Genomic DNA, 23,139 nt, shown 5'->3' with positions numbered 1-23,139 from the left:
CACACAGCCCTGCGCCCAGGGGCGCGCGTGCACACACACACACACACACACACACACACACACACAACTTGCCTCCTCTAGCCGCCCAACCTTAATATTCTGGGCATGCAGTTTTCAACAACTTGCTTGACACAATAACAAAGACATTTAAATGCCAGGACGCAGACTTCACTTTTTAACCTGCTGAGAGGAGCTACTTTCAAAGCTTCCCTACCGCGAATAAACTGACAAAAAATATGGGGTGCACTTATAAATTAAACACCTTACCCTCAGAGCAACATGCGTTAATCAGGTTTCTAAGGCAATAGCCATCTCTGTCTTTTCCTATTCACCCAAATAATGCCCCAAGAAGGAACCCCTTTACACAAGAGAGAGCTGGGGGAAAAAAAAATGAATTATACCCATTGCTAGTAAAAAATCATCTTAAATCAATAGAGCACCACTTGAACTTGAGTTTCTATTGTTTCACTGAATCATCAATGTTTTTAATTAAACACAGCTACCCTTTCTGTTAAAACATTACATAAAAGGGTTAGGTTTCTACTTTTGTTGAGGCAGCTGGCGTTTGTTGGCTGTTGTGTTTGAGCAACAGACTGTTCAATAGAAGCGAGAAATAGCTCAACGCGCTCTTAATAGACCTGTTTCAACAATGTACCTTGAAAAGGAATACATTGTGTTATTGTGTTAGTTTGCTACAAACCTATTAAAAGAAAAATAGCATCCATCAGGTCTAACAAAACGCATTTGTATTATACGTACTTATCTGCTTCAAATACACTTCTTGGCACAATGTCTAGAATTCAACTAGATCATCAAGAGCTGGACAGAAGAACACATACCAGTTAGGTAATGATACACGGGCTAAAAATAATAATAAAGAAAGGACTAAGCAGACGGTAATTGCTACTTTTTTGTGTGTCATGAGAAATACAGGCAACCCTATTTCAATTAAAAATATATTGCAAAAGTGTGGACTCCTATGACAAAAACAATTCTAAAAATATTTGTAGCATGGGAATATTGATCCAAATCCCATATTTGGAACGAATCTGATACACTTTCGATAGGAATTTGTTTCAGAGAAGGATTCAGGGCAGAAACGATGCATTTTTTAAAGCAGAATTAAACAGCACAGAGCCCGGTTCTTTAGGGAAATGCGCGAAACAAACAAATCGAAAGCAAGCGTTCCAGCCAAGAGGTTGGGGAGCCCCGTTGCCTGGCAGTAGGAAAGGAAGTGCTTCTTGAAAGTGCTCTCTTAAAAATGATTTTCTAAACTAATTTTATTGCATTTTAAACACAAAGTGAAACTTGAAGCAAAGAAACAGGACATTACCGCTACCGAACAGAACCTATGGTCTATTGCAGGAAGGACTGCCACTTGGACCACAGACCTTTAGAAAAAGCAGAAAGGCAAATGATTAGGCTAATTTAACGCGGAGATCTGCTTAGCAGAAAAGACACTCAAAGTAGCATCTGTCTAGGAAAACATCTTTTGCTTCCACACAAGGCACTCGATTTGGTTTCCAACCTTGAGTTCTCAACATTCAACTTTCAAGTGCAACAATGTTGGGGGCACAAGAGAATAGTAGATTATCTGCAAATGAACACAATTGTATAAAAAAGAGACTTACATAACTTACAATGGCACCGTATGTGAGATATCTACTTTAACAAATAGGTAGAGCAATATTTTGCCCAATAAAGTCAATCATTTGTTACATTTTGAATAAGTAAATTGTCACATGAAGATTTAGAAAAATGTTACCCTGAAACATTAAACGATAGTTTTGCCATATTACAAAATAGCTATTTTAAACTTTTGTATAAGACGTTTGAAGCCAAATGGCTGATATGACTGTTCTCTTCAGCTGAAACATTTTTTTTTCTTCTCAACAAGGGTGTGTGTGAATGATGTGTGTGCATACTGGAGGTAGTTGAAAAGAATTTGATTAATACTTAAGACTTTTCACTAATGTCTCCCCTCTAGTCCAAATTTACTTTTTAAATTAATTCACTTGGATTTAAAGAACAGAAATGAGATAATAAACCGCAAATTACAGATTATAAAAATGAGTTTCTCAAATGTATAAGATTTTTGGAAGAGTGCATTTTCAAGGTGAGAATTTTTGATGTGTCTGATAATCTACCAAATATGAGAGGAATGTCACAATAAAATTGGTTTTACCATGATATGAAATGTTGTTGCTGAAGCTTTATAAAGTGTTTGATTTACATTTAGAACTTTTAGAAATATTTGTGTGTCTGAAGTTGAACTATCTAGAGAGAAATATTCAATGCATTTTAATTTCAAGAGATTGTTCAAATAAACAAAGAATCACCAAAGATATCATTTGAAAACCCAGCAAAGGAAGAAGTGTATTTTAGAGGAAGACTGTAATCTGATTCTTTGTTTTGTTCTTGGTCTTGAAAATCCTTGATACTCCACTTTCTCAAAGAATTTTCAATAGTCTATGAAAGCCAAATATTTTTATTTATCTAAAGTTTAAAAAAGTCCACATAGTATGTACTATAATTTGTCTCCCTTTAAACAATAGGAAGAAGACTATTATTAGATTACTAGATTACTTTCTATATCCCTCCCAAATTGTTCCTAGAAAGAAACTTCTGATCTGTTCATTTATCATCACTAATATCTAAAAGAGTTTTAACCAATCAAATAATAAAAATATTTTTACTGCCATTGATCTTAAGCAGCATCTAATTTGAAAGATTTTACAGACTACATTTTCAAAGCACCAAGCATCTTTACAGTTTCTTGGTCGGCCTTCAGTAGGTAAATGAGTGTCATTTCAGATTTCCTTTCAGCTTCTTTTGCCTTTTAATTCACAAGTATGGAAAATAAGAGAGGTTAATGTTTTTAAACATTTCTGCTACACACCATTATTTCAGTGCCATTCTCTGGTGTTGTGTCTGAAAAACGGGTGGCCGAGCCTGCTGCCCGCAGCGCCAGACATTCAGCCGGATCCACCCCTGGGCACAGTCATCAGGGGGAAGAGATTCAGCTTCCAAACTTGATTAAAAACAGCCCAACAATTTCTGCCCCGTTAAAGAACTGTGTGATTGGAGAAGCTGAGTAAATTGCATCAGAGAGGAGGTGGCTGAGGTCTATGTCTCTTTCAAGTGGGAGCAGCGAGAAGCTGAAATAGGCAGTTAGACAGTGTGCTGCGGAAGGCCAGCTTGTCCACCAAAATCGCAGTTAAAGTCCACTTTACAGGATTTAGGTGCTGAGATGGAGTGATTCTCCCTTATAATTTTTCACCTTAATTTGAAAGGAAAAAGAAAACACACACACCTGCCAAAGACCTACAAAGATGCTTAGGAATTATTAACTTATTTCTGAGTTACTGAGACCTTTTGTTTTCTATTTAGAAAATATTTCAAGATATGCTTCTCTCCTGAAAGCTACAATCTGAAAGATATAATTACAAGAAAAACACTAAAAGGGGAAAAATGAAGTAGGAATGAGGAGTGTGTAGGTTGGTGAATAAAATAGGTATCTGTCAGCATCTTTTTAATGATACATTGTTATTGTTGCTTGGTTTGTGATATTTTTATAGTAAAAACAAGACATCCAAACAGGAATCCAAATATGAATGGAAGTGGGAGGTTTTCTGGTGTGTTTCGATACTAAAATGAACACTATGTCTGTATGTGCCTGTGTGTTCTCCTTCAATTCAAATTTTTATTCCAGAAAGTGGTGGTGCAATTTGTTACTTTTTTTCTGGGCACAGGAGGAGGAAAATATGATACATTTGGGGATTTTTCAGTAGAGCTGTGTTTAGTTTTAATTTTCCTGTATTTTAAAATAAACACTTTGACCAAAGCATGTTTGATCTTTGCAAGAAGGAAGTATACATTGTGAAGGAATGTGCAGCGGTTGGGTATGAAAATGGGGTTGTGACTCACAGCTGCAGGCAGAAAAAAAAAGGCGTCGTGGTGTCAGCCAGAGGTGTTCAGTCTAATAATTCAAGCTGTAAACTGTATCCCCTAAAATTACCTACATAATAAATCATTGTGCAAAGAAAAAAAAGAAGTTTGGACTGAAAAGTGTAAGTGAAACAGAATCCTCAGGAGACTTCAATGCTGGGATCTATTGGCAATGAAGTGAAATACAGGCTTATTTTGTTCAAAACTTTAAGGATCAGAATAATATTGAAAATTACTCTAGCACAACTGATTTTTTTTTTTTTTTCTGGCTTGGGTTTCAACACATTTCTACGTAGTCTGTCACAAAAATGGGCTTATGTATTTCTCTCCTGATCACACAGCCGAAACTGCTTTATAGAATTTACAGTCGACTTAATGCAGTTTCAAGAAAAAGCTCAAGAATGGCTTTATTTTAATAAAAGTGATTATACCTAAGTTATCAAATGCATATCAAGAATGGAGGCAGAAATTTTTCTGACAATTCTTTTAGATTCCTGTCTCATATTACAGTGTTGCTTATAGGTACCAAAGAAACCACAAAATTTATGTAACGTGGTAAATTAGCTTGCCTAAGAATTCACTGCTAGGTTGAAATACTTAGGCACTGCGGTTGGCAAAGCCAGTGCCAAGTCCTGAAGACTTGAGAAACGTGAACGTTTGGGGACAGAATGCACCGTTTGGAGCAGAAACGAGCTCCGTGGCGGGAGAAAAGATGCAATTGTCAAGAGGAAGTTTAAAGGCCAAAGACACAAGAAGTCTTTGAAACAATAAGGGTGAAGAAGTCAAGAAGCAGACTCGCCAAAGCCACATTGAAACAATTTATTTTATAGGATCCCTATATTTCCAAAATTAGTAAACAGAGCCACACTGGAAACACGGGCTGTGGGCTCTCGAGCTCACACGGGCCTCTCGAAGAGGAGAGAGTCAGGTTGTCACGGGTCTCTTTCGCCTGGGTATTTCACAGGAAAATATAAGGAGGAGGGAGGCTCGAGAAAGCTGACTCCAGCGAAGTTTGCAATAAGGATTAACTGGAGAAAGGAAGTCCACAGTAATTAAAACCCCTACCCTGGCTCATTAGTATTCATGACTGAATGTCCAGCTTTTCTGTTTATCTTTCTCCCAGGATCAATATCGGAGCAGCGTGGGCCTGGGAGGAGCCCAAGTTGGGCTCCGCGTGCGCCTGACCTTTCGCGCCCTCCCTCCAGGTCAGCGCATCTTCAGAACCGCCGGCCAACGCCGCACAAGCGCTCATTAAATCCACCATTCACGGGCGGGCGGGCGGAGGCTGGGGGACAGGACTGAGGGTGGGGACGGGGCCAGGGGCAGGCAGACCCAGCCGACACCAAAGAGTTTCGGGAAACCACACTCGGCCACCTAACCACTGTGGGCCCAGTGGACCAAGAGAGAGAAAGGAACAAGAACCAGCTCTGGCTGCAACAAGAGGCTCCAGCGCAGCTTCTGGCAGGCCCTCGCTGGCTCGGCCTGGTTCCAGACCCTAAGTTTAGGGGGCTTTGCCTGTTGGGGTCGGGGGACGGGCAACATAGGAACCCCCGCGAAAAGGGAACCACACTCCCACCTCCAGTTCTGCCAGTCAGTATCCTATACAGGTCTCCGCCGGCCTCCGCGGAGCAGCCCAGTGGCTGAGCATTAACTGCGATGATTATCTCTGACATTATTAACGTTATTATTATTTCTACCCCCCACCTTCTCTAGCAGCTCTGAGCTCCCTTCTGCTCTCCAGGGCCACCGGCTTGGCCTCTAGGGCAGAGGTAAACCTGGCCCCGGGAGTTTGGGAAAGGGAGAGGTTGAGGCCAGGTTCGGGGGACGCGGGGGCCAGGCAGCTCTTCCCTCACTCCAGATTTCCTGGGAGGTGAGGGGGCGCCTCCCCTCCCTACGCCCGAGGGCTGGAGGGCGCGCCGGCAGGCGAGGCAGCCTGGCCTCTCGCAGCCCCTGGGAGTGGGCTTGGGAGACCCAACTCCAGGGAGCCCTGCTTAGCCCAGTCCCACGTCAGTGGCGCGAGTGCGGGCCTGAGGAGTGCCGCCCTGGTGGAGGACCCCCCGAGGCCGAATTAGGTTGAGAGCGCAAGGCAGGCCCGGTCCCCTCCAAGCGGCTCTAGAAAGGGCTGGGGGAGGTAGGAATGGGAGGAAGGGGTGCGGGGAGCACCTCCTGCTGCCCATGCTCACCCACATTTCTGCGGCCTCAGGTCCTTCCCACTCCCGCGAGCCCGTGGCTGGGAGGTGGGGAAGCCGAGGGAGGTGAGGATGTGTGAGCATATGGTGTGAGTGAGTGTGTTGGGTGTGTGTGTCTGTGTCTGTGTGTGCGTGCGCAAAGGCAGGGGACCTCCCCACACACTCTCTGCCTGGCAGCTGCGCTGAGCATCGTCTCGCTTCGTGGGGCAGGAGGGATGCCGGACGAGGGCAGGGCCTAGAGCACGAGAAGGCGAGGCGAGGTGTCACCTCTTCCAAAGCTCGTCGGCCCCTGGGAACAAAAGAGAAACGTGGGAGGGCGACGAGGTGGCCCCAGCACCGAGAATTCTCGGACTGTCGGGGCGGGGCAGGAGTGGGAGGACCCTGGTCTCGAATTCCCTGCAGAGGATCTTGGCTGCTGCAACTCGGGGGCGGGGCGGGGCCTGAACTCGCTGGACCTAGTAGCCCACAGCCTTGACCATGAACTCATACCCTCGGACTGCCCTGGTTATGGCTTACAGAAGTTTCATTTGCAACACCCGGTTCAAACGGCCACAGAGGCCTTTTCGTGCTCGGGCACCCAGCCGGACTGGCCTGAGAGTTTTTGCCCTACCATCTGATCCAGTCTGGAAGGACCTAGTGTTTTTTCTCCCCGAAAATAAAAACCCAGCAACGATCTGAAGTCCGGATGGGGGAAGTGGAGGGGAACTTCTTCCGATCCAGTTCTGAGCTGCCAGTGAAAAATAGAAACCGTTCATTTCGATCTGCTGGGGGTAACAGTGGGCCAAGGAGCTCCGAATTTCTGTGGAACCAGAGCGATATCAGACTATAATCAATCAATCCACAAATCATTATTGAACCTTTGCTTTGGGTTCTGAGAACCTCTTTCCGGGACACGTGTCTGCTAAAGTAAAAACAAAACAAAACAAAACAAAAACCTAGCCAAAGGTTCAACCAAGTCTTGATGGTGCGTGATTTTGAGGCCTTTATCGCTCAGCCCTTGGAAGCAGGCCTAGCGTGCCCTTCCGATAATTTCGGTGGAGTGGTGTGGGGGAGGGTAGGACCCGAGTCCCTAGTGGGCGCTCGGTGGGTTCCCGCGGGTCCCCGATGCCACGGGTGAGCTCACCAGGGACCTACCAGGACACACCTCCCCCAGTCCTGGCGACCTGGGCAGGAGACCCATCACCTCGCCGGCCCAGGCCTTCCTTCCTAGCCAACCCTGGGATGCAGAACAGCACGGAGTCCAGGGAAACCCGAGCCTCCGGTACAGTCTGTGATCTGCCCTTGATCTCAGGGTTTTGTGCGGAAAATAAAACCACTTGAGACTGAAAACATCCGTCTGAAAAAGAGACAAAGGGGCTAGGGGGTGGGGAAGAGGAAGAACGAAGGTGCCGGCCTAGGGAAGAGCACCGGGACAGCTTGGGATAGGCGTGCGGGGCCTGGGACGAGATTCTTCCCTCGCGTCCAGCCGTGGCTTGGCCCCAGCAGCAGCCTCCCCTTGCCCATGCCCCGAGCAGAACCGACGCGGCCTCTGATCCTGGAGTCACTTCCTCCCCGCCCCGAAGTTCATGGGATATCACTGAACCGGGGAAAGCTGATACCGATGCCGGTTATCATCGTGGGCATTAATAATGCAGTGAGGATCACGATAATTAATAATAATAATGACGGGCCTCCCGAGGGGGTTCCAGCTGCCTCCAGATAAAGCGACGCTCGCGCTGAGGGAAGTTCTTAGGTGGTGGATGGAGCGGAGCGCGAAGGAAGCCGGTCTAGGCTCACTGAAGTTCAAGTTGACCGCGACGGCGAGCAGACACCGAGCTCAGGCCGCTGCAAGTTGGGCCTCCCTGCGGGCAGCGACCCGCAGCGCAGCGCAGGGTCCCGGTGAGGGGCGAGGGCTGGCTTCAGTTTCGTGTCTCTGGAGTCGAGGCAACAGCAGGTTAGCATTTAGGTCCGTTTAGACAGCAGAGCAGGGATGGGGGTGGGGGTGGGGGGGGGGACAGGCGTCCTCCCCCACCCCCACCCCTACCCCCAGGCCCAAGCCCAGGAGCCTGAGTGCGGTGCAGGCTGTTGGGCCGCGAGCCCCCGCGAGCGTTCTCAGTTGAGCAATTTTCACATCTTGACACTTCTACACTATTGCCATCTCCCCTCCCCTCATTCAGTCCTTCGGATTCCAAGGGCAGAAGAGAAAGGCCAAAGGCAGAAAGACTGGACCACCTTGTCGGGTCCGTGACTTGTTTGGACAAAGCCTTGGGAAGCGAGGGACCAGGAACTGGGAGCCCTTTTGAGGGAAAACGGCTCCCGCCCGCTCCGCACATCGTAGGGTGGACTCGCAGACCACTCCCAGGCTGTGATCTTCCTCCTTCGTATTTTATTTTCCTGCTGAAAACTAGGATCAGCGCCCCCGGACCTGAAGGGGCCTCGGGTGGCTCTCTGACTTTCAGATGAGGACAGCCATCGAACCAACTCAAGGCTGTGAGATTGGCCACCTCTTCTGGCCGTTTTCCTTTTTCCCCAGATGGGAAGAAAAACCCCAAGCCCCATGGTAAAGTTGCCTTCCCCACCCCCACCCTCATCTTGTCCTTCTCCTTAGATTTGGGACTTCTCTCAAAACCAATTTCCACCAAAAAAAAAAAAAAAAAAAAAAAAAAAAAAAAAAATTAAAAAGTTGAAACATTTCCAATAGGCCTTTTTGTTCTTGCACAAGTAATGACAAATATTTCATTTGACTCCTTCGTTCCCCCCTTGGGGGTGGGGGGGCTTTGGAAAACCCTAAATGATTTTCCTCACAGCTTATAATGTGTTCAATGAACTCTCCCAAGGATCAGTAACATATGCCAATTATTTTAATAATTTCGCCTAATATTATTAGGGGTTATAAATTTGATTTTAATAGGGATCTGGTTGCTTCAGGAGTTGGCGCTTGGGCAGTTCGCAGGGCCGCTGGGGAAGGCGAGCCTAGCCTCTGTCACCCTCTGGTCACTCCCCCCCACCTAAGGCTGGACGTCTTTCCTCCCCATTGAACAGGTAGTGTGACCTCCGGGAGGTCAGGGCTGCCCCTCTCTCCCCAAGCGCCCTTTAGGCCTGGCCAGTTTGAGAGGCTCATTCCAGGGCTGGAGGGAAAGGAGAGCAGGGCAGCCGTAGCTATCGCAGCCACCCGCGCTCTGCGTCTCTGCGGTGGTGCTGGGTGATCCTCTGGAGGTGTCGCTGCCACCACCCAAGTCTTTTCCGAGCCGGGGGAGCTGGAGGGGGGAGGTCCAGCACCACCCAAGGCCTCTTAGAGCTACTAGGAGAGGGAGATATTGTGATGGCTCAGAAATTTAAAAATAATCTTCCCTATCTCTACCCTTTGGTTATTACAATTATTTTTGCCTTCTTCCTTAGAGTATCTTGCTTGAAAACTCTGATCAGCTCTTGCAGGGGAGGTAGGAAGGCTGTAAACATGGGAGAAAAGCTGGTGGCTGGGGCTCTGGATCTCACTTCCACCTGGCAATTTTAGTCTTGATATCTTATTCTATTTTATTTTTACTGAATTCTTCAAGAAGTTCTCTTTCCTTTTGGGGCCAACGGTTTGTTGCTTTCCTATCTATTCTCCTCCCCCAAGAAGATCAAAATGTAGCCTATTTATCACCTTCCCTTGACCATCCTGCTTATTGGCACACAGCTGCTTTGCTTCAGCAGGATTTCTCTGCTTAAATTTTCAAGCAACTTGTGGTACAAACGGGCCCTTAAAACTATAATCATTAGGCCAAGTTCAAAAAGAAAGTACTCTGCTCAGTTTTAAATGTGTAATTAAAAATAACTGTACCTCAGCTTTTCAGAGGGAGGGAGAGGAAAGGGGGCAGGAAAGGGGGGAAAACAAAGAATAAGGAAATGTTTAGTGCTCTTAAATCCAGCCCAAATAGCTGAAAGAAAGAAAGAAAGGCATTCCCTCAGATAATGGAGCCATTAGAAGCTCTGAAGCTTCCTGCCGCCATTCCTCACAGGGGCTTTCCAAAAATTTAATTCACTCTCAGCTATTAAACAAAGGACGAAGAAAATAATTTTGAGACCTTCTGCCAGAGGCAGATACACACCTTCCTCCCCAGGACGCATGTGCCTCCCGCCCACTCAGCCTCAGCCAGCCTCTACCCAGGTCAATCCTCAGCTGCCTCTTTCCCCATTTTCTTTAATAACTTTGCTAGAAAAAATAGTATGTTCATGCAGTTTCAACACGTTTTATTATATTTCTGTATGCATTACTCTCAAAACATCACAAGAAATGATCAAACCACTTAAAACCTTCAAATAAAAAATCTGAAACAGTTTATGCCCACAATTGTACATATTTATAGTTAAGAAACATTCTTTATAAATATTGTTTCCTCTGTAGCAAGTTAATACCATAATTTAATTACAAATGGATAAATATGGTAACGGGTATTTACAGAAGGAAGGGTGTTATTACGGAAAAAGCTAACGGCACGACGTTTATTTTTCCCCCACAATCTTTCATACAGGAACTAACAAATTGAACTTGCAAAAGCACTAAAACATCACATGTAAACCCAGCTAACAGAAAAATACATTCACAAGCGTTGTTGTTGGTGGTGTGTATGTGTGTGCTATGGGTCAGTGTACTGAAGAAACAGAAGGGAGACTTTGGCACGGCTCGTTTTTTTCCAGTCTATAGTTACATGAAGTTTACAATCAGGTTGCCTCATAAAAAGGAACACAATATTCAATACCACAATACAAAACAAACCATTTTCTTCCACATTACTTAAAAAGAAACCGGGTAAACTAAAAAAGGAGAAAAGAGAAAGCCCATCACTTTGGGGAAGCAAAGGGGAGGAAGGCGGGGAGGAACGCAGTCCGGAGTTTTACAAATGGACAAACTTCTATACACCAAAAAGCCATTAAAACCACCTCGGAGGAGAAAGGAGGAGTCCGCTATGTACACAGTTTGTCAGAAGACTGGGAACAGGGTGGGAAAGAACATGGGCATGGAGATTAGCAGGAAGGTTTGGTTCAACATTTTTGTGGGTTTTTATTTTTTTATTTTTTATTTGTTTTATATTTTCAGCTTCAAAGACTCCGGAAGGGGTATTTTTGCTCTTCATGCCTAGATTATTATTATTAAAAAAAAAAAAAAAACTTTAAAAAATCCTTCTGCTGGTAAAATTTTCATCATCATAAAAATCAGTTTCATAATTTTAACAACATGATCACAAGGTGCCCTCGCTGCTAGCAGCGGGGAGGTTTGCTACGCTGGGGTGGGGACAGGGAGAGGGAGCGAGGCCCCGACCCGTCACACGTACCATTCATTGAAGTTGGAGGAGAGGCCGCTGTGGCCCCCGGCTGTCCCGCTGCCCCCGCCAGAGCTGCCGCCGCCCCCGCCGCCCGCCCCGCCGCCGCCCCCGCCACTGCCGCCTCCCGAGCCGCCTCCCGCGCCGCCACTGCCCGAGCCTCCGCCCCGGTGCACGGCGGACACCGCGGCCGCCGCCGCCGCAGCCGCCGCCGCTGCTGCAGCCGCCGCTGGGGACAGGTTGGAGCTGCTCTGGGGCTCGGCGCTGGGGGACACAAGCCCCGGGGGCGTGGACGACTCATAGCCAGAGCTGGCGGCCGGGGAGGATTCAGAGCCCTGTGGGGAGGACTCATGGACCTGCAAGACAAAAGCCGGGAGGGGGGACCAGAGGGGACTGGGTGTGAGTGCAGCTGCTGTGGGGCCGGGCCCCTGGGGGAGAGCACCCCCAGAAATGTCCCCTCAGCCTCCCTGGCCCCTGGGGACCCTCCCAGGCCGGCTGAGGTGGTCCAGGCCGGTGCTGCACCGCACCTCGGCCTGCCTCGCCCTCCTCCCGGCCGCCGCGGTGGTACCTTCATGTGCTTCCGCAGCGAGCTGGGGTGCGTGTAGGACTTGTCGCACATCTTGCAGAGATAGGGCTTATCGGAGGTGTGGACGTGCATGTGCTTCTTCCTGTCACTGCTGTTGGCGAAGCGCCGGTCGCAGCCCTCGAACTCACACTGGAACGGCTTCTCCCCTGTGGATGGCAAACATTGGCGCTGGCTGCAGACACCCAGAGCCTGCAGAGCCCCCACTCAGGCTGCGAGGGGGCTGGGCCACGGCGAGGGAGAAGGGCCTGAGGGGGCTGGGTCCCTTAAAACAGTCCAATCCCCTCTGCGGCAGAACTAAGATCAAATTAACCGCCTTCCCGCCCGACAGTCCTGCTCATTTATTTCATATTTTACTTTCTTCCAGGCTGACGCCCATCTCCTCAAATTTCTCAGGAATGTGGGGTAGCTCCTGGCCCTGCCTGCCTTTCTACGGGGCTTCTTGGATTTGCAGCTTCTAACAAGTTGGTCTCGCCACAGAGAAGCTGTTATTATGACAAAATATTTGGGGCATTATCAAAATCACACAGGCTGCTGGGCTGCTGTCGGTTTCTCGCCAGGGCCAGTAAGCAATTACATTTGGAGTTGCTACGTGTTGTTTGGGGGCCGGGCTGTGGAGAGTGACTGAGCCAGCATTTTTCATCCAAAATTCTGCAAACTGAATTAATAATTCTGGTCTCACCTCCAGTCTTTAAAAAAATAAGTTGAAGAAAAGGTAAATATTAGAGATAAGGCAGCATCTAGTGACTGCGGAGAGGCACAAGCTGGTGGGCGAGGGTTGGGGGAGTCAGCAAAGCCTTTCAAAACCTCCCCGTTTAATTTTCTGGCGGCCTCTGCATCCTGTTGCCAGAATTCCAAACGCTTGGAGTCATTTAGAGCTGCGAGAACTCAAACGTCGTTCCACTAGGAAAGGGGACCGTTTAACGTTAAATTCCATTAGCACCTAAATTGTTTCTTAAAGACATCCGCTCAGACACAGAACTCGAAAGCGAGCATTTCATGCAAATAAATTTCTCAAATTTTAAACCTTGTTAAAAGCTTGTCTCGCACCTCGGCTCCCTCCCTTCCCGGAAGAGAACAATAGGCCGCTGGCGCATCCCCACTTCGGAGTAAATATTGACGGGGGAAGTTGCTAAAACATTTGGCTTTCTTTTAGGAAATCGTCTGGCACGATTTTGGCTGAGACCTGGTCATAGATGAATAATCTATGAGGCAGGAGGCGCGTTCTCTTGCGGCTCTCTCTTCTCACGCGATCCCCCCACGGGGCCGCGCTGCCTGGGGCTCTAGCTGACCTGGGGCTCTAGCTGACCTGGGTCCAAGTTGGGAATTGCAAACTCTCTGGTGCCCATTAGAGAATTTCACAAACTGCTGCGAAACCACAGTAAAGGCCCCGCAACCCACCCCGAGACGGGCTTTAAAAACACTTTTAAAATGAGAAATGCATTACAGCTTCGGCTTACAGCAGACTCATTTAATGGGAAACAGTCCCGGGAAGGGCGTTTAGACCCCGAGTAAAAGAAGTGGGAAAACACACAAACCACTCAAACAGACATACACTCCGAGCAGAAAAGCACATTCAGACAAGCTGGCAAAATCCTCTCTAGGCTCGCTTCCCGGGCACCGAATTAGAGAGCAGTTTTATTTTGTGCTTTCCACTTAGAACGGAAATTATTAACCGGGGCTGAGTAAACGAAGCAATTGCATGACCCAAGCATACATTTGATGTGAGGTTGATCATTTAAAACTCGATTTCCGCACATGGAAAAACCCAGCCCAATAATATTCTGTCATTCTCCAACAGAAACAAGCTGCTGGCACTCTCGTATACGCAAAAACACCTCCCATTCCAGGTTCCCGGCTGGCGGTCTGTGCCCAGCGTCGGCACACACAGTCTCTCAGGCTGTGCGTGTCTCCCCTCCGCGCCTGGTCCCTATCCCAGCCCGCGGTTACCTGTGTGGGTCCTTTTGTGAATCTTGAGGTTCTCGGAGCGCGCGAAGACCTTGCCACAGCCCGGGAAGGGGCAGGGGAAGGGTTTCTCGCCTGTGTGCACGCGGATGTGGTTGACCAGTTTGTATTTGGCCTTGAAGGGCTTGCCCTCGCGCGGACACTCCTCCCAGAAGCAGACGTGGTTGCTCTGCTCCGGGCCGCCGACGTGCTCCACGGAGACATGGGTCACCAGCTCGTGCATGGTGCTGAAAGTTTTGTTGCAGCTCTTCTTGGGGTTGCTCAGCTGCTCGGGGTCGATCCACTTGCAGATGAGCTCCTGCTTGATGCACTGCTGCCGCATGTAGCGGAAAAAGGCACCAGGGTGGTGGTGGTGGTGGTGGTGGTGGTGGGCCGCGGCTGCTGCCATGTTCATACCCATGTTCATATTCATGGGGCCGTACTGGTTGTGGAGTTGCGCCGCCGAGTAGGGGTCGGTCCGCGGGCTGGCCACCTGGCGGTATTGCTCCGAGCGCCCGAACACCTCACCGGGCAGCCCGAGGCGCATCTGCCCGTTGAGCACATTCTGCGAGCCGTGCGGCCCGTGCTGCTCTGGCAGGCCGGGGAAGAGGAGGTGGCCCTGCGCGTCCGAGTGCGCGTGGTGCAGGCCGCCCGCGCCCGGCCCGAACAGCCCGTGCTGCCCGCCGCCCGGCGCCGAGTCCCCGAAGCCGCGGCTGCGGAACAGGAAGTCCCGGGTGGAGTTGAAAGGAGGCCCAGAGTAGGAACCAACGTGCGCGGCGTGCGGCCCGAGCGCTGCGGCCGCAGCGGCAGCCGCAGCGGAGCCGGGGTAGGCGCCGGGGCCCTGCGACGTGAACGCCGAGCTCTGGCCGGGGGACAGCTCGTGCGCGCCCGGATTGAGCTTGAAGGCTCCCATGTGCGCGGCGGCCGAGTCAACGAAGCCGTTCTGCGCCGCCGCCAGGCTCAGTTCACGGTCCTGCATCTCGGCGGCCGCGGCCGCCGCCGCCGCGGCGGAGTGGTGATGGTGGCGCGCGAAGCTGCCTACCCCGATGGCCGGGAACTGCGGACCCGCGTCCAGGAGCATGGCCAGCGCGCCCGCACGCCCCGGCGAGCCCCGTGCCTCCGCGCCGCCTCGACTCCCGCTCCCGATCCGCGCGGTGCGTCCGGCGGCCACCGGGCTCCAGGCGCAGGCGGTAGTAGTGGTGGCGGCCGCTTCAGTCCTGAGAGCCGCTCTCCTGCGCCCGCCGCCTCCGCCGCCGCCTGGCTCTGCCTCAGGCGGCCGGGCGCGGAGCGAAGGCGCGGAGAGGAAGAGGAGGAGGCGGCGGCGGAGGAGGCGCGGGAGGAGGAGGAGGAGGTGGAGGAGGAGAAGAGTCCAAAGCCAGGCGGAGAACCAAAGTGTATTAAAGGAGCTGCGGCGGGGGCGGGCGGGCAGGGCAGGGGAGGGCGGGCGGGAGGAGGGAGCCGGAGGGAGGTGTGGGGAGCCGAGAGTAGAGGGGGGCTACCGGGGGGCGAGCGCCGCGCCGCGGCCCCCACCCCTGCGCGCACCCGCGCGCGCACGCACACACTCACTCGCTCGCACGCCCAGCGGACCCGGAGCTCGGCCGCGCCAAGCAGCGCTGGTAGAATGCAGTCACAACCGCGGCGGGGCCACGGTGCCCGAGCGCGGCGGCCGTGCGCACTCCAGGAAGGCGGGCGAGGAGAGGACCGAGGCGAGATCCGCGATTGGCACCCGGGACCAGCGCACCAGCGGCTCCACCTGACCGCGACGGGGGCGCCGGGGCGGCAGGCGGAGTCCAGGCGTCCTCTCTGTGGCGCGCTCCGGCGACAGCTCCCTCCCCCGCGGCCCTGCTCGCGCCGCCCCGCGCGCGGCGGGTATTGTTCGGAGCTGCGGCCGCAGTGTTTAGCCCTCCTCGGCCTCGGCGCTTGGCATTGGCTGCGCCTCGCGTAGTAAACTTGCAGTGGCCACGAATTTCCCCAGATGAAGGCAGCAGCCGCGCCGCTCCCCCTTTCTTTAAGTTGTGCCGGAGAAGTAGGCGGGGGAGTAGAGGGGAGGGGGATGTGGGAGGGGAGAAGGCGAGCAGGGGGAGGGGAGGAGGGGGAGGCTGGGCTGAAAAACAATAACAACAATAAAAAAGTGATCTCTCGCTCGCCTCTTCCCTCCCGCCGGTCGGGCCTGGGCGCTGGGCCCGGAACTAGTGGCCGCGCCGCGTGGACCGAGCGCAGTCCGCGGCCCGAGCGAATGTGAGGCCCAGGCGGGCTCTCAGGTCTTGGCTGCGGTGGGCTGCGTTCGCCACCGCCTCTGTTGATTTCGGTGGGCGCCGCCAACGCCGCAGCAGCAGCCTTTTATTTTTTACTTTTTGTCTCCTCCTTTTCCTTTCCCCTCCCCCCGCGCCCCCTAGTCTCCCGCCCCGGCCTCCCTCCCTCCCTCCAGCTCGAGGCCGGGCCCCCGGTCAAACCGCCCCTTTAACGGCGGCTCCCGCCCCGCTCGCCCTCCCAGCGCCGCGATTGGCCGCCGCGGCCTAGTCAATCCCGCGCCCCCGCCCCGCGGCCCGGCCCGCCCCTCGGTCCCCGCGCTCCCTGAGCTGCTCCCGGCTCGGGCAGCCGCCGTACGTGCCCGCGGGCCCGGCCTGACATCCTGCAGCGCTTCTCCCGAGAGCTCGGCGCCGCGGCTTCTAGTCCCGGCCGACCGCGGCGCTCCCAGGAGCCGGGCGTCCAGCGTGGCTCGGACGCGGGCCCGGGCCGCGGGGTCGAGGCGCCCTCAGCTGGGTCAGTAATGGGACGCAGCCCAGCGCTCCAGTCTTTCTGCGTAGGCCACCTACTCCCCCGGGATCCGAGCAGCTCCCAGCGGACACCGAAAACCCCGGGGACGACTGGCCCGAGCACTCCTGGCCGCTCGAGATGTGGCTAACAGCTGGGTCGCCCAGCAGGAGGCTCTGCGCGCGGGGACATTTCAGGCCCGGGGCCCCGCCGGGAGCGCGCCACAAGGAGCGGCAGGGGGCCGGTCTGCTGCCCGCTTGGCACGCTCCCTACTCTCACCCCGCCTTTGCTAACTTGCTCTGTGGCATTGAAACCACAGGTGCCGGACGGTGGGCACAGAGAAAGCCAGGCATGCCCCTTCTTCCCACCCTCCGGACGCCCACCCAGACACCGCCTTCCCCACCCCCCGCGGCGTCCCCGTCCGCCCCTCAGCGCGCTGAGCTCCCCCCCGCCGCTTGCGTCCTGCTCCGATTACAGCAGTAAACACTGGGCAGCGGCCCCCGCGTGGAAGGGGGTTGTTTGGAAGTCTTTTAAAGACAGTGTCACCCTCAGGGTAAATGCCCAGAAGCCGGGCCGCGCATCCTTGGGCTGGGAAGTGTGGGAACGCCCGAGACCAAGCGAGGTTCAGGCCGGAGTTTGGCTGCTAGTCAGGCTCAGGGTATCGGGAGAAGAAGCCGTCAGACTCGGCAGGGCTTAAACCTTCTAGAAAGCATATATATCCACTCCTTCTGCAGGAGCGGGGAGTGCCACCCGGGCGGTGGCCCGGCGGCGAGGCTGCTCCCAGCGCCGCGCTGGCCAGCGCCGCGGCCCCAGGCTGACCGCTGCGGACATTTCCTGTCCCGCCGCCCAAATCTCGCGCTCCCGAGGTAACCAGAGGGAAAGGAGGGTCCAGAGGCTGCAGAGGTGTGAAGGGACGGCCTGAGGCCAGCGCCTCGGGCGTGTTCGCCTGGCTGGCCTGGAGAACTGCTTTTATTTATAAGTCTCTAGGAGTTGAAATAAAATTAAACGAAGAGAAAATAATTAATTTTCAGAATTATGTTCTGAAATGAAATCAACAAAAACGCGGGAAGGATCCTCTAGCTCACTATGGCTGGCAGAACCCGGGCTGTCTTGCGCCGGCTCAGGCAGCCTCTCCCGGCTTAAGCGAGTCTCTGCAGGTTGGCGCTGGCCGCAGCACCTTGCGTAAGAGGCCCTGTGCCCTTCCTCCGTCCCACTCTTCCCTGTCATGGGGGTGGGGGTGGGGGTGCAAGAATGAGGGAGGCTGTGGCATCTTGTCTGAAAGCAAGGCAGTTTGCCTGGAAGGTGGAGATTCTCACCTTCCCTGAAAGGAGGAAATGTTCCCATTTCCACACCCCTCTCTGTGCATAAAAGGGGGCGGAGGGCACTAGCCAAACTGGCCCCCTAGGCCTAAAGGGACCTGAGACAGAGACGCAGAGAGAAAAGAGAACATCTCTGGCGGAAAGGCTGCCCTGCTACGTTGAATCCATTAAAAAATGCTAGTGCAATTTTTATATTGCACACTTGTTTGCTTTATTCATCAATTTTTATGGAGATGGGAAGCGAGCGCGAGAGGAGAGTATTTGGAAAGGCTTACTCCAAAAATATTTCCGAAGGAAAATGTTTTCTTGGAGATTGGTTGTGAGAATAGCAAACCTGCACATGCAGACCTCACTTCCCTTCCTTCTTTCAGGCCATCAGACTTCCAAGTCTTCCTCCTTTCCCACTGTCTTACCCCATCCCCAGTCCTCCCTCCCTCTCCTGTTTGACCCATTCTCTCTTTCGCTTTGATTTCGCCTTTGCTGCTCCCGCGTTTGGGGATCGCGCGGCTGGGTGCTCGCTCGCGCCGCATTCCGGGGGCCGCGCGCGGCCGGGCGGTGGGGCGGACGCCTTAATTCCCGCCGGAGACCCTGCGGGTTGGGCCCTCCTGGCTATTATTTCCCGGCTCCAGTTCTCCTCTCTCTGCAGGGCACAGAAGAGCTGAGCCAAGTTCAAAGTCACGTCGCCGTCCCTTCTCAGAAGTGCTTTATTTCTCTACAAACCGCAAAACCCCTTTACTTCATGACACTTTTTTTTTTTTTTTTAAAGGAAGGAAAGTGAAGAGAGAGCGAGAGAGAGCAAGGGGGGAAAAAGAAAGCATGCAAAGGCTTTCAGAGTTACTGCCTCAAAAGTAGACTCGGGTTCCTTGGCTGAAGGAAAAAAGCAGCCAAGCGGCACATTGAGAGTGAATTCAGTTTTTCAACAGGTTTCTGGAAGGGCCCGTCTGTGGCAGTGTCAGGCCCGCAGGACCCACAACTGTCTCCATCCGGCAAACATGTCCCCTCTTTGTAAGTTTCCCAAAACTATGCTTCCAAAATCTTGCGGAGGCTGCGCGCGGCTGGGCCACAGGCCGGGGCTTGAGCGGATCCCGCTCCAGGCCGCGCGGGCCGGTGTTCATTTCTTTGCAAGTAGAGGGAATGGCAGCGCGATGGAGAATTGGGGTTGTCTTCAAAAACCAGAAAATCCCGCCAACACCCGAGCCCCCATCAACCAAAGCACCTCGTTGCCGTTTGTGGGCATCTGTGAACAGTGTTGACTGAGTTCTTTTGTGGTATGGGATGTGTTTTGTTTACCTATGCATAAATATAGCGTGTATGCACACACTATACCCTCACACACACACATAGGTATACATTGCTGGACAGGAGAAGCCAAAGAACAGGCAAACAAAATTGACCTTTACATTGAAAAGCAGAAGCTCTCGGTTGCCACACCACTCAAACTTTTAATTTTCCTCTTAAGGAAGAAGGTGGAAATGAGGGTAGTGGGAAAGAGTTGAGAGAATAAATGAGAGAAACAAGCGACAAAAAAAGGGGGGGATTTCATAGGATTCCAGCACCATCATCTGTATCACAGACTCATAAATTCAACAAGATCATCAACAGGATATTAAGTTGCAGGGCACCTTTGATTCCGCCTTCTCAGCTACTCCTGGGCTGGGTGACCCCTGACCCATGAAGGACCACATGTGTGGTGCGGGAGCCCCTTCTATAAAACCCACCTAGAACAAAAGTTCTTTGTTAGTGCTTTAGAGAAGTGTAATGTAAAAGAAGGGGAAATTGTGAAAATCTCAGCCAATGTTGTAACTTTTAAATACCATTTTTAAGAAGTGGGGGTGCTGAATGAGGTTGTGATAGGATAAGGCCCTCTCTAGTTTGCTAAAAGAATGTCTTTTCTTCCTACAGTTAAAATTTACTGTCCTGTAACTGGGCTTATAAAAAGTCTCCATATAAAATATGTGCTCACCAGCAGTTTAGTGATAGGGGTGCAAATATTTGTGTATTTGTCAAAAGGGACTCAGAAAAAATAGAAGCTATTAACCACCCTGGACTTTACCCCTGCATTGGTGATAGTCAGTGGTTGTGGTTTTCCAAAAGGAAGAGAATTAATTGTCCTTACTTGTCTTCTCTTTCCTGATGGGAGTGATTCTACTGCTGAAAAACAAACAAAACCAAACAAAAAATAGGAGGCATTAGCTAACGTGAATGTGTTTAATATTATTCTGAAGACCTATCCTTTGGGTTCCCAGGCGAACTATATCCAGAGAGATTGAATACAGATGACAGGCGAGCAGCTTTCCAATAAACTGTAGTATTATTGCAATAGACTTTGTAATACAATTTATGCTGTCATTCATAAATAACAATGCCATATGTCAACCATATTGCTTACACAAGTAAATCCATCAACGTGTCACTATTTGATTTATCTCAACAGCTTCTTCAAATATTGAAGTATAGATATTGGAAGGGGTGTGGAGTGAGAGGAACTACCCAAGAAATTTGAGATTTTATTTTTAACTGCACAACCTCTACTTCTTCATTTCCCATCCAAAAACATCCTAAAGGGTAAGAGATGAAGGGGAGGAGAAGCACATGGAGGGGCCAACACAAATAAATATTGAGTGGTTATATGAACTGTGAACATGCAAGCGAGTTCTGTGGTTGTTTTGACCTTCTGGACATATTTTAGAACACTAATGCATTTCCCAAGAAATTGTCAATCCTAATGGTCAACTGTAGGTCAAAGGTCTTTCTCCAACAACCTCTATCTCTGAGAGTAGAAATGACTGCAAACCAAATGAGAGTATTTGGCGACAGGCAAATTTTATTCAACTTATTCTTTAGAAGTAAGGAAGTAAAGGGAGTGATAGTTTTTCAGTGGTTTTCAACCACAAAGGTGAGGTGGACATGGGATAGGCCCATTTCATGACTGTACAAACAACAAGACAAAACAAATCCCCACGGAATCCAACATATCAGTCACCACCACACAGCCCCAGTCTTCTGCCTTTTCATCCTCGTTAAGTCTACATAAGTGTGATAGGGCTATTAGAAGCACTTTTCTGGATACTCTTAGCTCCACACATATCCGTTGAGCCTCAGGACTCAGCGCCAGCTCAGGAGGGCGGTAACCCTCGAAGAGCCCCTGAGAGGACTGAGAATTGCGGAGCGATTCTGAGCACCCAAAGGCCTTGGGCCAGTCGCAGCCCCCACGCAAGTCAGATTGCGAGTTGCCAAGGCCAGAGGGTGGGGATGGGGATCTGGTCCCTGCCTCGTGCAGACGGGGAGGCCGGCCAGGAGAGGCTGCCCTGAAACTCCCTGCCTAGCCTGGCGAACCTGATTTGGGGAAACCCTTGGACCCTAAGTCACCATCACTCACGGCCGTGGCGAAGCTCTACTAAAATGCAACAGTGCTGGTGCCTTTGCCCACCCCGCCCTAGCTTTTAGGAAAGGTCTCAGTGGACCATCAGGCCCTTCCCAGTGTCTGCTAGCAACCCCCTACTTCTGCGCCTATTAAGCTCCCATTGGCGCCCTTGGGCTAGGGTTCAAAGGTCCTTCGATTCCTCTAGTAATTCGGGTGCCCCATTCGCCCTTGAACCCGCCCCTGGAGCGGCCCAAATGACACTAGATGCTCCAAACCCGCCGACACCCAGCCCTTCTACAGGGAGGCCGCTCTCACAGAAACCACGCGGGACCAGCGAGTCGTAAAGCAATTGCAGGGGCAATAAAAGGCAGTTCGGTGGGTCCCCCAGCTCCTTTCTTTTCCACCCCATCGTCCCCGAGATCCCCCCGCCCTCCGCCTGCAGAAACAATCAAACAAAGGCTCAAAAGCCAGGAAATGTCCAATTCACTTCCCTTGGAGTTTATTAATTGCCTACACCCATCGCAGGAAACTTGGCTGTATTCGGTGACATACAGAGGGCACCGGGGAGCGGTGGAGCCTCAGTCCCCCGACTCTGCGCAGCGGGAAGCCGCAAGCGCCAGCTCGAGCATCCCCAGAGATCGGGTACCGTGGCCTCCAGGCAGCTGAACGTGGTTAGCTCAGCTAACCTGGGTTCTGGTTAGCTGGTCATTTACTGGGCCTCTCATCTCCCCAGCCTACTCGCTACTTTGTCTGGGTCTGGAAGGACTTTGGGGTTCGGGGTGCAACCTAGAGGTCTGGAAATGGACACCCCGCAAGAGCCCTTGCTAACTCCAGAAAGGACATTTCCATGGCTTGCCACTTTGCTGCCACCACACAGACACCTCCGCTGCAAAACGCAGAAAGAGCATGGGTTTGAGGACTGGCCCTGACGACCAACACCACCGTCGAAATGTGCGGGCCAAACCCACAGAAGAATTGGCATAATGCCTTCCACAGCCCCCTGCTTTTAAAACTAGTATTATAATTCCCTTCAGCGCCCTGGAAATTGTTGGTGTTTATTTAGGAAGTGTGACAGAGTTATTGGGTCTTCAGAAACTTGGGATGTTAAGGGGGTTTGATTTGGCTCCCAAATAGCTTGAAAAAGAAACAGCGCACCTGGGGTCAGGCGGGTCATCACAATAACAAAAAGCGCTTCTACAAAATAAAAAGCTCTTTTATAAAGAAAGGCAATCCCGGAAATCCACTGCAAGCCTTCCTGATGACCATCTAGCTAGGCCTATTCTCAGGTTTAATTGGCAGGCGGTTTATTGGCGCCTTATTGGTGTTGATTGAAATTTTGCTCCCAGTCTTTTCTTTTAAGAATTAGCATCTCAAGTCGATTTACCTGAGTCAATTATCTTTTTAGGGTCTAGGTTTGGTCATAAATTTGCAAATATTCATTAAACGCACTTTGTAAATATCCTTCTTTCCTATCGCTACCCAAATCTCTATTATTTCCTAAGAAAGTCTTTTCTTTTTTAAGGCTTCCATAAAAAGAAATTGATCAGGGAGCTATATTTGAATTAAGACATATTAAATCGATGACAGATACATATCACGCTGTGTTTAACAAGAGTTGTACAAGGAGGCGGGTTCCAGATTCCGCACGGCTCTGCTACACCATTATTCACATTTTTACAGCCTTTCCTTCATGCCTTCACCCATTAAACCATTAAATTTCAGCAATTCAATAAAACAAAGCAGTTATAATTTTGAC

At 51.1% G+C, this 23,139-nt stretch overlaps 1 protein-coding gene across 2 annotated transcripts; it reads right to left on the bottom strand.

The window, feature by feature from the left end:
- Nucleotides 1–10,332: 10,332 nt before the first annotated feature.
- ZIC2 (Zic family member 2) lies at nt 10,333–15,360 on the bottom strand. 2 transcript variants are annotated; one of them, XM_050765980.1, is made up of 3 exons: nt 13,953–15,360; nt 11,988–12,151; nt 10,333–11,775 (listed from the first exon to the last, which is right to left on the bottom strand). In XM_050765980.1, exons 1-3 carry the CDS (start codon nt 15,025–15,027, stop codon nt 11,422–11,424), a joined length of 1,593 nt encoding a protein of 530 aa, XP_050621937.1. In that variant the 5' UTR covers nt 15,028–15,360; the 3' UTR covers nt 10,333–11,421. The 2 variants fall into 2 exon arrangements, with proteins under 2 accessions (XP_050621937.1, XP_050621938.1); XM_050765981.1 differs by having other exon boundaries at nt 11,606–11,812; nt 13,953–15,357.
- Between the last annotated feature and the right edge of the window lie 7,779 nt (nt 15,361–23,139).

This window comes from Macaca thibetana, chromosome 17 (genome assembly GCF_024542745.1).
Source record: "Macaca thibetana thibetana isolate TM-01 chromosome 17, ASM2454274v1, whole genome shotgun sequence".
Taxonomy (NCBI): Eukaryota; Metazoa; Chordata; class Mammalia; order Primates; family Cercopithecidae; genus Macaca; species Macaca thibetana.
This window is presented reverse-complemented; position numbering and strand designations above follow the sequence as displayed.